This window comes from Podarcis vaucheri, assembly GCF_965113315.1.
Source record: "Podarcis vaucheri genome assembly, chromosome: 1".
In the NCBI taxonomy this organism is placed as follows: Eukaryota; Metazoa; Chordata; class Lepidosauria; order Squamata; family Lacertidae; genus Podarcis; species Podarcis vaucheri.
In genome coordinates, this window is record NC_138759.1 from 14,721,090 (window position 1) to 14,735,766 (window position 14,677).

At 45.8% G+C, this 14,677-nt stretch overlaps 1 protein-coding gene across 4 annotated transcripts in view; it reads right to left on the reverse strand.

Annotated features, from left to right (window-relative positions):
* KIF26A (kinesin family member 26A) overlaps nucleotides 1-14,677 on the reverse strand; it is a 173,149-nt gene that overhangs the window by 97,813 nt on the left and 60,659 nt on the right. For all 4 annotated transcript variants that reach the window (XM_082216417.1, XM_082216416.1, XM_082216418.1 and 1 more), the window contains one exon: nucleotides 2,703-3,218. In XM_082216417.1, the coding sequence (XP_082072543.1) occupies nucleotides 2,703-3,218 (516 nt within the window). The remainder of the gene's footprint in view (nucleotides 1-2,702; nucleotides 3,219-14,677) is intronic.

Sequence of the window (14,677 nt, forward strand, 5' to 3'; positions counted from 1 at the left end):
ATATCTATTAGAATCCCAACCAAAGCCCAACTCAGGTAATTACATTTTTTTTTTTACTTAAAAAAATCCTGCACTTTTAATTCAATATTTTCCTAGAGTTTAGTGAAGCCATTCAGTTTCGAACAGCTGTCATACTTCATGCGAGGATTATCTCTAAACCATGTACAGTTTGTATTCCAGTTTGTTAACTTTGGGGTGAATAAAAAGCTATTACGAAAAAGTAGCATTCATAATTACACTCTTCAGTGGACAAAGAATATGCACTGGTTCTAGACGGTAATTATTTACACAGGCGTCAAGGGGGATTACCAGGCTACCTTTATGACAAGTTCAGAGCCTGATCACATAAAGTGGAACTGCTACAGAGGGATAGTTTTACTTCAATACTCTGACAGCTCAAACGCAGTAAAATTGGACAAAAGGCAGCTTTACCTCCCCACCCCCTTTTAAAGCAGTCTTCCTCAGCTTCGTGCCCTGCAGATGTTTTGGACTACAGTTCCCATCAGGAATTGGGACTGGTGGGAGTTGTAGTCCAAAACTTCTAGATGACACCAGCTGGAGAAGACCACTTTAAAGCATTCTCTTGAACACTTCTTATACCATACACGGTCGCTGGTGCAAAACTAACACAGCCACAAAGAAATACTACAGCCAGTTATATAAACACAGGATTCAGGCCACTCCTAACCATGTTTTCTTCATCATCATCATCATTATTATTATTATTATTATTATTTGTACCCCCCCCAATCTGGCTGGGCTTCCCCAGCCACTCTGGGTGGCTTCCAACAAAGATTAAAAATACATTAAAATGTCATACATTAAAAACTTCCCTTCAAATGTCTTCTAAATGTCAGGTAGTTGTTTATCTCTTTGACATCTGATGGGAAGGCGTTCCACAGGGTGGGCGCCACTACCGAAAAGGCCCTTTGCCTGGTTCCCTGTAGCTTTGCTTCTCACAGTGAGGGAACTGCCAGAAAGCCTTCGGCGCTTGACCTCAGTGTCCGGGCAAAACATTGGGGGTGGAGACGCTCCTTCAGGTATACTGGGCCGAGGCCGTTTAGGGCTTTCAAGGTCAGCACCAACACTTTGAATTGTGCTCGGAAACGGGAGCCAATGTAGGTCTTTCAGGACTGGTGTAAATGGTCTCGGCAGCTGCCCCCAGTCACCAATATAGCTGCTTCATTCTGGATTAGTTGTAGTTTCCGGGTCACCTTCAAAGGTAGCCCCACCTAGAGCGCATTGCAGTAGTCCAAGTGGGAGATAACCAGAGCATGCACCACTCTGGTGAGACAGTCTGCGGGCAGGTAAGATCTCAGCCTGCATACCAGATGGAGCTGGTAGACAGCTGCCCTGGATACAGAATTGACCTGCGCTTCCATGGACAGCTGTGAGTCCAAAATGACTCCCAGGCTCTGCACCTGGTCCTTCAGGGGTACAGTTACCCCATTCAGGACCAAGGAGTCCTCCACACCAGCCCACCCCCTGCCCCCCAAGAACAGTACTTCTGTCTTTTGTCTTCTTAAAAGTAAGTCTCACGGATTCATGCCTATGTCAGCATGCCTACAGTTGCAGCCTTAGGGTGCAATTCTAAACATACTTACTTGGTGCCAATAAAGAGTTTACATGGTCAATTGACTCTTCTGCATAATGGGGGAACAGGTGCATCGTCTTGCCTTACAGCATTTATCTAAAGCAACCTGCAATTGTAGGGCGCTCTAAGAAGGCAGCACATTCACACAACTGTTGTTCTTTCCCTTACCTTTTGAGAGGGAAGGATCAAGTGAATGGGGCCCTATTTAAGAGGACCTGTGTCACATACTGTGTCACATACTGGTTTTCCCAGTAGTGATGTCTGGAAGTGAGAGCTGGACCATAAAGAAGGCTGATCGCCGAAGAATTGATGCTTTTGAATTATGGTGCTGGAGGAGACTCTGGAGAGTCCCATCGACTGCAAGAAGATCAAACCTATCCCTTCGTAAGGAAATCAGCCCCGAGTGCTCACTGGAAGGACAGATCCTGAAGCTGAGGCTCCAATACTTTGGCCACCTCATGAGAATTGAAGACTCCCTGGAAAAGACCATGATGTTGGGAAAGATGGAGGGCACAAGGAGAAGGGGACGACAGAGGACGAGATGGTTGGATAGTGTTCTCGAAGCTACCAGCATGAGTTTGACCAAACTGCGGGAGGCAGTGGAAGACAGGAGTGCCTGGCATGCTCTGGTCCATGGGGTCATGAAGAGTCAGACACGACTAAACGACTAAACAACAACAAGTGTCACATAGAATGCTGGAAAGGAGGCACTCCACCACGCAAAGGAATCAGTTGTCTGAATAATGTCTAAAGACCTGCAGTGAAACATCCCCAATTCGACACTCATTGGTTCACCACTGTCTTAGACCTAACAGCCTGATTTGCTGGTTTTAGGGGTGTTGGGTGCTTCCTATTTGTTTCTAAATTTAAAAAGCCACTGCTCCACTCCTTCCTCCTGTTCTAAAACCACAGATAACAAAAAGCATCCTCCCTGGGGCAGCACAAGCATCGCACTGCCAGCAACATTCCAGGAAAGACCCATTCTGGGGCTAAAACGGGGCAGCCAGAGCTCTGGAATTAACCTGCAGAGGAGTTTTCTGAAACCCACCAAGCAGGAAGAAAACACACCCTTTCTGGAACATCAAAGGCCAAGTGTTTGGTTACTTACTAGGCAAGCTTGAGGGAGAAAGCTGTTCATCCTGGAAATACTCCACATCCCTTCAAGGTACTGCTGAGCCTGGATCGTCACTGAGCTCAACGCTCCGCTAAGGCCACCGGGAGCCACTGTCACTTGAACGCTAGAGTTTGGGAACCCGCCTGCCCCTTGCGGCCATCCAATTCCCTTCTTCCTCTCCGTCCCGGAGAAAAGGCTTGCCGTTTTGCCAGGCTGCCTGCCCACCTGCCCGGCCATGAGAGACACGTCCCTCTGAGAGGACACAGTGACCACGTTTTGGGAGGTCAGCCTTGGCAACACAGCAGCCATTGCCGCGGCACTTTGTGTGGGGTCTGCTGCGTCTTGGCAGCTGGCCTGGTCGAGGTTGTGGATGACCTGCAGGGCTTCTTGCTTCAGCTGGTTCAGGTGGGCTGCACAGACATCACACCTGCTCTCCCCTTCGCTCCTGGGTTTCTGTAAGTATTCAGGCACTTGAAGCTTGTCAAAAATTAAAGCTGATAATCGGGGGTCCTGAAAGAAAAGGAGAGGCAAAATTAAGTCAAAGGCGCAGGCGAGGGAAAGGAGAGAAAGTCAAAACAAGCCTACGATGATGCAATCTAGACCCGTGATAAAGGACATAGGGTTGCATTGCATCCAACCAAGTTCAGTTAGCCAAGTTTCAGGCTATTTGGCCATCTAACGCAGCCAGGCCCACTCTGGATGGCAGTGAAGCGCCAGTCTTGCACATCACCTGTAACCTGATCCTTTCAAATGGAGGACTGAACCTGACATTTTCTGCACACAACACTGGCGCTCTTTCGTTGAACTGCGGTCCCTCTCCATAAAGCCAAGACAAAATCACTGTTCCACCTAGTTCAGTACTTTCTGCTCTGATTGGCAAAAAGCCAATCCAGCAGAGAACTTTCCCACCACTTGCCACCGTATTAACGGGAGACCCTGGGGATTCAGCCTGGGAATCTTTCTGCACTCAGAGAATGGATTCCGTCACCAAGCTATGACCCCCTCCCCAAACATAAATGTCCTATTCCACTGAGAAAAGCACCAATTCACAAACGAGGTTGCTTGATGCATCTCTCAGTCTACATATGGGGCAAGTGGTTTTCTGTGCCTGAAAATAATCAGAGTACACAATTATTTACAGACATGGCAGAATCACCCATGTTCTGAGGAGGCAGCCATTGTGCCTCTGCGTAAGTACCGTATTTTTCGCTCTATTAGACACACCGGACGATTGCACGCACCTAGTTTTTAGGGCAGGAAAACAAGAAATAAAAAAGGAACGCAAAGCATCCTGAACTAAGAGGGAGCGCTCCTCCATCTTCACTCAGGAGGCTTTGCGGGGCTACCCCTGAAGCCAAGACAGCCAGCGGGATGCATCCTGCTCGCTGTCCTGGCTTCTTCTTTAGCCGCGAGCAGCCTCTCCCGGGCAAGGGGAGCCTTCATCCCCTGCCTGGGAGAGGCTGTGCGCAGCTAAGGCTCCCCTAAGATCCGCGCTCCCTTTAAAGAGCGCATGGAGTGTGTGTGCGGCTCTTTAAAGGGAGCGCTGAGCAGAGCCTCCCGCCTGCATTCGCTCCATAAGACGCACACACATTTCCCCTTACTTTTTAGGAGGGAAAAGTGAGTCTTATAGAGCAAAAAATACGGTAACTACGGGCAGGCCTCCTGGCACTCATGTCCACCCTGAAGTCTTTCCACGTGAAATTTGTTGGCTGAACGAGATGAGCCTTTGGCTTAACTATGCTCCTTTTAATGTAGCTGTTAGCAGTTTGCGAACACGGCCTCATCTTCACCCATGATGGTCTGCATATGCATCAGGCTATCCACCCTCTTCAGCTCCCTGACGGACTCTCCATGGCTGATTAATACACCATAATAAGCAGCGTTACTCTGCAATGCCCAGCGTGAAAATGATTATCACACTAACAGCAGAACTTATGGTGCATTCAGTAACTGCTCATCTACTTACCTTTTTAATTAACTCTCCATTTAAAAAACAAAAAAATAAAATCTAATATACACATCTCTTCTTCATGCTCAGAAACAACCTTGGGACTTCCATGCACACACACACACACACACACCCAAACTAATATCACAACTCGTTTTCAAAGGCTCACAACGATATTCAAGCCATGAAAATTGGACCTTGGAGTATTAAAAAGAGATTATAGCATGACCTGATGGACGGCTTTCCTGTACTCTGTTATTGTTTCCTTCTTGCCGAAAGCAAGGAATCAGAAAGTAGTGGGTATGATGGCCATCCACAATTTCCACATCTCTTATCGGGGGACCAGAGCAGAAGATACACACTTTCAAAGAATCAAGCATGGGAGGAATGAGCGACCGACCCCCTACTAACGACAAATCACACTTTTGCCTCTGATAAACAGGTTCAGCAGGTTTTCATACTGCCTAACACAAACAAGCAAAAACCCTGTGAAGCCACTTTGACCAGAGGCAACAGTGAAGCAAAATATATGAGCATACCTGCCGGAAACCACTTTCAATGCTTCTTTGAAAGTACTGTCTGTCTTCCAAATTTTCCAGTCACTTACGGAACCTGGGCGTTTCAGCTAATACATCTTTACGCTATAACTGCTCTTGATGAGAAACACAATTGAAGCCTGCAGCTACTTTCTGAGCCGCTAAGATATACACACACAGGTGCTGAATTAAAAGCATCACCTATTCTTTCCCCACCGAGTTTCCCTCCCTCATAATTTAATTCGTTTCAAGGCTCAGCAGATTCCACACATAACCTTGTGCCACCAAGCTGCTGGAGCCCCTCATTCGGAAACTCTCGTTGCCTATCTCCTAAAACACGCAAAAGGCTCGCTTTCTCCAAACAGGACTATCGCAGGGATTAAAGCAAAAGATTAAATCCAGCTTGCTTGTAAATCTGCAGCTAACACTAATGCCCTGCAACAGACCCGGCCAACTTCAAGGGCTCACGTTGAGCTCTTTAGACAATTAAGGTTTTAAATGGAAAGATCAGAGCCCAGCTGATGGCTTGTGTATTTAATTCAAAGAAGGAGGGGGAGGGGTGCTTTAATTTCACTCGTTAGTAATAAGGGCAGACAAAGCAGATCACCTATTTGAATTAGGACTGTTTCTAAACCACCCTCCCAAATTAGCTCCCCTCTCAAAACACACACACAACCCCAAAGTCTTGCTGCTTTAATGACAAGCTGTGAATGCTCACCAGGAAGCAAATATCCCATTATAACCCACCTTTTCCAACTTTAATTAGGACATACATCTGAAGCTTCTCCTCCTTTTTACTGCCCTGCCACTGATACTTGGAATTACTCATTACCCTCTTATACTCAAGGATCATTTCTTGCAGTAAATGGGTGAGCACACTACTTGTAATTATCTCTTGAACCTGAAAAATGGAATTAGGTATACAGTGGTACCTCTGGTTGTGAACGGGATCCATTCCGGAGCCCAGTTTGCAACCTGAAAGGAATGCAACCCACATCTGTGCGGGTTTTGATTCGGCGCTTCTGCACATGACGTCATTTTGCGCGTCTGCGCATGCATGAGCGGCAAAGCCCGGAAGTAACCGGTTTGCCGCAGGACGCAACCTGAAAAGACGTAACCTGAACCGAACGTAACAAGAGGTATAACTGTACAGCCATGCATCTTGCCATTCACATGCTTGTGTGTCAGGTGGGTAGAAACTACCTGCAAGCAAGCGACTAAGCAGAAAACTATACCTGAGCCCCACCCGACACACAGCTGCTCCTACTGTCGCCAGCTCAGCCACAGCACCCGCTAGTTGCCAGCTCAAGTCCTCTAAGCTGAGCCTAACTGTTGCCACAGACTTGTATTTATGTTTCCTTACATGGTAAGAACAGTGTAGTGCTATCGTAGCAATAAACACGAGTGTACACCCCCCCCCTCTCTCTTGGTCACTGTCACATGCTCTTCACTGTGTGCAGTTGTCACAGTGATGTGCTGTATGTTGCCAACGAGAAGCGGTGCCACAAGACTATGACAACTGCAAGCCCTGGTTTTAAAGGGCTGGGGCGTGAACCTAAGTTAATACAGTGGTACTTTGGTTTTAGAACAGCTTAGTTTATGAACAACTTGGAAATAGAACGCTGCAAAACTGGAGGTAGGTGTTCCAGTTTGTGAACTTTGCCTTGCAAGCTGAACACGTTCTGCTTCCTGTTGAGTGTGTTCCGTTTGTAAATTGAGTCCCCTGCTGCTAATCAGAGGCTTCCTGTTGAGTCTGTCGGCTGTGGAGTCCCAAGCACCCACGCAACACAAAGGTGATATTTGGAGCTTTGGCTTTTGCTAATTTTTTTGCGTTTTCGTTTGTGTGGCTTTTTCGGTTTTTTGACTGTGACTTGTTTTTGTGACTGTGTGGAACCCAGTTCAGCTACTGATTGATTGTGTGACTGTAGAAACAGATAAAAGCCCCCCATCCAAACAATGACTATCATCAGCGCATGTAAGGGGGGGGGTAATTTTATTTTTTATCATCTACAATACTGTCTTGTTTATTTTATAGTACAGTACATTGATTATTGCTTTCATGTTATGGAGCAATAGTCTCGTTAGATAGTAAAATTCATGTTAAATTGCTGTTTTGTTGTTGTTGTTTAGTCGTTTAGTCGTGTCCGACTCTTCGTGGCCCCATGGACCAGAGCACGCCAGGCACTTCTGTCTTCCACTGCCTCCCGCAGTTTGGTCAAACTCATGCTGGTAGCTTCGAGAACACTATCTAACCATCTCATCCTCTGTCGTCCCCTTCTCCTTGTGCCCTCCATCTTTCCCAACATCAGGGTCTTTTCCAGGGAGTCTTCTCTTCTCATGAGGTGGCCAAAGTATTGGAGCCTCAGCTTCAGGATCTGTCCTTCCAGTGAGCACTCAGGGCTGATTTCCTTCAGAATGGATAGGTTTGATCTTCTTGCAGTCCATGGGACTCTCAAGAGTCTCCTCCAGCACCATAATTCAAAAGCGTCAATTCTTCGGCAATCAGCCTTCTTTATGGTCCAACTCTCAATTCCATACATCACTACTGGGAAAACCATGGCTTTAACTATACAGACCTTTGTTGGCAAGGTGATGTCTCTGCTTTTTAAGATGCTGCCTAGGTTTGCCATCGCCTTTCTCCCAAGGAGCAGGCGTCTTTTAATTTCGTGACTGCTGTCACCATCTGAAGTGATCATGGAGCCCAAGAAAGTAAAATCTCTCACTGCCTCCATTTCTTCCCCTTCTATTTGCCAGGAGGTGATGGGCCCAGTGGCTATGATCTTCGTTTTTTTGATGTTGAGCTTCAGACCATATTTTGCACTCTCCTCTTTCACCCTCATTAAAAGGTTCTTTAATTCCTCCTTACTTTCTGCCATCAAGGTTGTGTCATCTGCATATCTGAGGTTGTTGATATTTCTTTCAATTGCTGTTTTAGGGGTTGTTTTTAAAAGTCTGGAACGGATTAATCCATTTTGCATTACTTTCTATGGGAAGGCACGCCTTGGTTTTGGAACGTTTTGGTTTTGAAACAGACTTCTGGAAGGGATTAAGCTTGGGAACCAAGGTACCACTGTACAGCCAAGATGAGAAGGATAAATCAGCAGCATGCAGTAATGTAACACAATTTGCATCACCTTTTGATAAGCTCTGTTGGGAGGTGATCATGCACTTCTTTGTATCTGACCAAGGAATTCGCAAGCATCATTTTTCTGTCTTCTCAGGTCTTTCACAAACTGCTTCACTCAAGCTGGTGAGTATGCTCCATATATTTAAAGCATGCAGCTTTCACCAAAGAATCCTGGGAGCTGTAGTTTGTTAAGGGTGCTTGGAAATGTAGCTCTCTGAGGGGTTAAACTACAAATATTACACGTTTTCCTGCACTACATTCTGGGGAAATCGCAATAGAAACATTAGCAATTTCCCCTAAACCATTATGACAAGAGTGGGAAATCATTGTTGTGGCTGTTTTAATCATTACTGAAATCACAAAGGAACGAAGGCATACATATTCTTAAAGCATCTAATCAAACAAAGAAGAAAAAGTAAACAAATCACACAAATACCCGTCAGAAAATAAACATGTTCTGATTTCAGAGCCTGTTCTAAATGTATCCCTGCTGTTTGCAGAGTTAGTCAAGAACGTCTGGTAATTCTAGAAGTGCTGGGGACCTGGGTCAAGTATGGATTATTCCGTATACTTGCGTTATCTCACTAGGGTTGTAGCTTCTTGCTGCCCCCAGTTTTTCAGCCTCTCCCCTCCACACACACCTTGTACAATGATTTATGGGTTCTACTGAAAGGCATGTTAATTATGGCTTCTCTCTCTCTCTGTGGCTGGAGACCCTGTTGCAGGGGGGAGGGGAGAGAGACTTTGAAGTTCCAGAGGAAGTTGCTTATGTTCAGGGCAGAGGAAACTCCCTCCCCTCCCTCCCATTATACAAAGATATTTTCTAAAACACAGGGAAAATTAAACCCAGATCAGGGCCTCCACCGCTGCTTCTAACTAAAAATTAAAAACTACCTGAGATGCAATCAGGAATGTCCCTTGGATAAACTGGCCTTCATGATGACTGTCATAAGCAAATTAAATTGCACGGCAATGCTGCTCTATAAACCCTTGTTTATCTCCATCTTCGAAAGCAAGGCTGCAGAAGGTGTGGACTTCCAGATGTTCTTGGACTCCAGCTCCCATCAGCCCTACCCAGTGGTCAGGGATGATGGGAGGTGTGGTTCAGGGCCACATGTTATACACCCCTATGCTAAACACTTAACCGTATATGAAAAGTCATCTTGTGTCTGGGAGAGGCGCAGATTCAGGGAAACCTGAAGAGGAAGGCAATTCCAGGTGTATGGTACATCCACCGAACCAGGAGCAGCACAACCAGACACCTTCATCTTCCCCAGCTGCAACAAAACATGTCTCTCCCATCCATATTGGTCTCTACAGCCACAGCAGGCGCTGTAACTCCCCAACAGTCTGACTTCGCCCAAGAAGGCATTCAACCACTTTTTAAAACCAACAGCCCTCCCAAAGTGGCTATAAAACAATGCCATCGAGACTGCAACACCAAAAACCACACACAAACTAGAGACAAGTAGCATGCTGCAGAGAAGACTACACCAGAAGCCTTCTCCATGACAGCTAGTTATCTATGTGAAAAGGTTTCTTTATTTATTTTCATAGAGCAACATATGAATCCTCAGCTACAATCTGGAGTATTGCAGCCAAGAAATAAGATATACCACCTTTGTGGGATATAGACGCACTGGAACGACTTCTACCAACATCACTGCTGCCTTCCTATGATGATGGCGACACCAAAGGAGTATTATTAATTGGAGGGCCAGTAGGTATTAATGTTTAATGCAGGTATTAATGCGCAAGCAAGTAAACCTTTGGAGGGCTAAATTTTGATCACTGGGAGCTTCAACTCAATTCACAGCTCCACCAGCAGTTATCTCAGCAGGATTTCCTGCATCCATGTTGTCTTCCCACACCCTTGACAGACCAGTTTTCCTGCCAGAATTCACATTTATTTATTTACTTATAAGTTTTCTACCTGTCCTTTCAATCAAGTGATCCTCAACTCAGGATGAACAACAAGCCCCCACATCCAACTTCTTTGGGCGCTAGTATTGCGAAAGGAGAACAAAATCTTCTCTGTGTCCTCTTTCTCTACCCCACGCATGATTTTATGCACTACAGTCATGTTCCCTCTTACTTGGCTGTCCCCCTCCCTCATTTTACGGGGCAAAAACCTTCTCAAGGTGTCAAAAGAGCCCCTTATAAACAGCTCGGCTGGTTTCTGTAAACTATCAACAATAAAATAAGAATAACCAGCTCCCTGTAGCAAGGGGCCTACTCCCCATCTATTCCCCACACCCCACAGAGGCCCCAGCTGTGCGGTGAGATTACTTCTATTTTTTTCCAGTTGGTGCAACAAAAACACCTGGCTAATGGATGGGCGTGACGGAAACACAAGTTACTGTTAGAAACATTAAATGTCACTTAAAACGTTAAGCCAGCCCTGTTAAAGGGGTTTTATTATCCTGTGACAATCCCCGCCCCAATCCACACACTTAATCTCCCTACCCCACAGCCCTAGTGAATCTTCACTTTAATGGCCTTCTTTCCATATAAAACCTTATATGGAGGTTACCCCCTCTGGGGTTGCACAAGGAAGGCACTGGAGTCTGCAACCAAATGCTGCCAAAGGTGCTGTGAGCCAAGGGAGGGGGGGTAGGTCGGGGAAGAAGCTGCCCACAAAGGCGGCTACCTTGCAGACAAAAGGGAGAGACAGACAAATGAGATCCAGTGGTTTTAAAGCAGGGGTTGGATGGCCATCTGGAAGGATGCTTTAGTTGAGATTCCTGCATTGCAGGGGGGCTGGACAATGACCTTTGGGGTCCCTTCTAATTCTACAATTCTATGGCTTATATCTATATATATATCTATATATCTATATATATATCTATATATCTATATATATATATATATCTATATATCTCTATATAGATACACATCGGACTACCAAGCAAAACTATCAAATCTACTCCAAGACCCTACCTACCAACCTATAAAAACAGATCCCACCACCTATCTGGAAAAAACCACCAAATCCAAAATAAAAGCCTCTCCTATCAGTGAAGAAATCCAGCTAAGAATCATCCCCAGAGAAAAATCATCCAGATGCCCCAAACTCTACGGTCTCCCCAAGATACACAAAGAAGGAACACCACTCAGACCAATAGTCAGCTCCATAGGCTCACCTCTACAAAATCTCGCTAAATTTCTCGCTAAGCAACTTCAGCCCTATGCAGAATCCATCGCTTCACACGTTACTAACTCCTTCCAGTTCATAGAAACAATAAAGAAACAATACCTACATCCCGATGACCTACTTGTGAGCTTCGATGTTGTATCTCTCTTCACTCAAGTGCCCATTAATGAAGCCTTGACAGCCATTCAAAACAAATACAACCCCCCCAAATACATCCTGGACCTGACCAACCACTGCCTAACCAACACGTACTTCATCCACAATGGACAAAGATACAAACAGATAGAAGGAGCACCTATGGGATCACCCCTCTCACCGGTCATCGCAAATTTGTACATGGAACACTTTGAAACCAATGCTTTAGACAAGTCAGAACACAAACCCAAACTTTGGCTCAGATATGTTGACGACACCTTTGTAATTTGGCCACACGGGAAAGAAAAACTAGATAGCTTCCTCACACATCTCAACAGCCTACACCCCAAAATACAATTCACTATGGAAATAGAAGACAACAACCAACTCCCCTTTCTTGACGTCCTAATCTACAAAAAACCTGATGGCTCCCTAGGACACACTATCTACCGGAAAAAAAACACACACCAACCGCTACTTACATGCACAATCACACCACCACCCTGCACAAATAAACTCCGTAGCCAAGACTCTCATCTCCAGAACCAAACGCCTGGCTGACAAAGACCACTTGACAACTGAGTTACAGAATCTCTCAAATGTGTTAATCGCCAATGGATACCAGAAAAACAGGGTTACGAAGCTAATCCAAAAAGAAACACCCCCCAAAAACCAAGACACAGAAGAAAACAATGGCATGGCCCTCCTTCCTTATATCAAGGGCACTACAGACAAAATCAGCAAAATCCTCCATAAACACAATATCAAAACAGCCTTCTGCACCAACCAAAAAATAGCCAATATCCTCAGAAACCCAAAAGACAAAATCCAGCTGGAAAACCAAGGGGTCTATGAAATACCCTGCAAAGTCTGCCCAGCCACGTACATTGGACAAACAAACAGACGAATAAATGCACGTATCGCAGAACACAAGAATGCCGTCAAAAAAGAAGAAAAAACTTCCTCTCTTTTCCAACACATGAAAGAAACAGGACACGAAATTAATTTTGCAGATTCCAAATTGCTCTTTAACATGGAACATCACCACAAGAGAATAATCATGGAAGCCATCGAGATAGAGAAACACCCTCACAACATGAACAAGCGTGACGACACGTCCCGCCTGCCAGACATCTGGAAATTAGCCCTCCCCACAAAAACCGACACCAGAACCAGAGGCACACAGAACGCCGTCACCAATCAACCACACCAGACCCAAACCCAGACCCTCTCCACAGACATATTACAGACTCCATCCAGTAGCCAAACTATAGTGGCACCTCCGGATGCTGCACCCCCCTGCAATCCCTACACAGATCTGGCTGGCACAAGGCACAAAACCACAGCTCGCCCCTATACACGAAGCCAAGCCAGAGCACAACTAAATGCAGCACAGCCATCTTCTCAGAAAAACTCTTCACAAGCTCAAGAGGTCAAGACACGAAAGCTTTAGCAACTAATCTACACTTAATGACCCACCCAGTGGTATTCAGAATATCACTCATGAAATCACCCAAGATATCCCTCAAGTAATTAAGGAACAAAAGAAGAAAAGGCACACTAATCTAGGAACTTCCTCTCTGCCCAGAACGTTGGAGGCTATACACCACACCCCTCAACAGTATTTATAGGAACTCAAACACCAGACTCTGCTCTGTTCCAGTAACAAGAAGCCGAAAGCACCAGCCTGAAGATGACGAGTGAGACCTCGTCGAAACGTCGCACAGACACCCCGACTCTTACACGGGAAGACACCCGAAGACACCAAAACCTGCATTCCTGTACCCGTGAAAATCTACGAAAGCATATATATATATATATATATATATATATATAGATTTTCACGGGTACAGGAATGCAGGTTTTGGTGTCTTCGGGTGTCTTCCCGTGTAAGAGTCGGGGTGTCTGTGCGACGTTTCGACGAGGTCTCACTCGTCATCTTCAGGCTGGTGCTTTCGGCTTCTTGTTACTGGAACAGAGCAGAGTCTGGTGTTTGAGTTCCTATAAATACTGTTGAGGGGTGTGGTGTATAGCCTCCAACGTTCTGGGCAGAGAGGAAGTTCCTAGATTAGTGTGCCTTTTCTTCTTTTGTTCCTTAATTACTTGAGGTCACCCAAGATACATGAAATCACCCAAGATATCCCTCAAGTAATTAAGGAACAAAAGAAGAAAAGGCACACTAATCTAGGAACTTCCTCTCTGCCCAGAACGTTGGAGGCTATACACCACACCCCTCAACAGTATTTATAGGAACTCAAACACCAGACTCTGCTCTGTTCCAGTAACAAGAAGCCGAAAGCACCAGCCTGAAGATGACGAGTGAGACCTCGTCGAAACGTCGCACAGACACCCCGACTCTTACACGGGAAGACACCCGAAGACACCAAAACCTGCATATATATATATATATATATATATATATATATATATATATATATGTGCTTTCGTAGATTTTCACGGGTACAGGAATGCAGGTTTTGGTGTCTTCGGGTGTCTTCCCGTGTAAGAGTCGGGGTGTCTGTGCGACGTTTCGACGAGGTCTCACTCGTCATCTTCAGGCTGGTGCTTTCGGCTTCTTGTTACTGGAACAGTAACAAGTAACAAGAAGCCGAAAGCACCAGCCTGAAGATGACGAGTGAGACCTCGTCGAAACGTCGCACAGACACCCCGACTCTTACATGGGAAGACACCCGAAGACACCAAAACCTGCATATATATATATATATATATATATGTATATTAAAAACCAGTAGAGTGGTACCTCGGGATGCGAACGGGATCCGTTCCAGAGCCCCGTTCGCATCCCAAACAGAACGTAAGACGCGACAGCGCATCTGCACGTGCGCGGGTCACGTTTCGCCGCTTCTGTGTGACATCATTTTGAGCGTCTGCGCATGCGCGAGCGGCGAAACCCAGAAGTAACGCGCTCCGTTACTTCCGGGTCGCTGCGGAGCACAACCTGAAAGCGCTCAGCCTGAAGCATATTTATCCCAAGGTATGACTGTGATTGCAGCACTATGCACTCTTACTTGAACGTGACTGACTCCTACAGACTGAAACTCAGTGGGA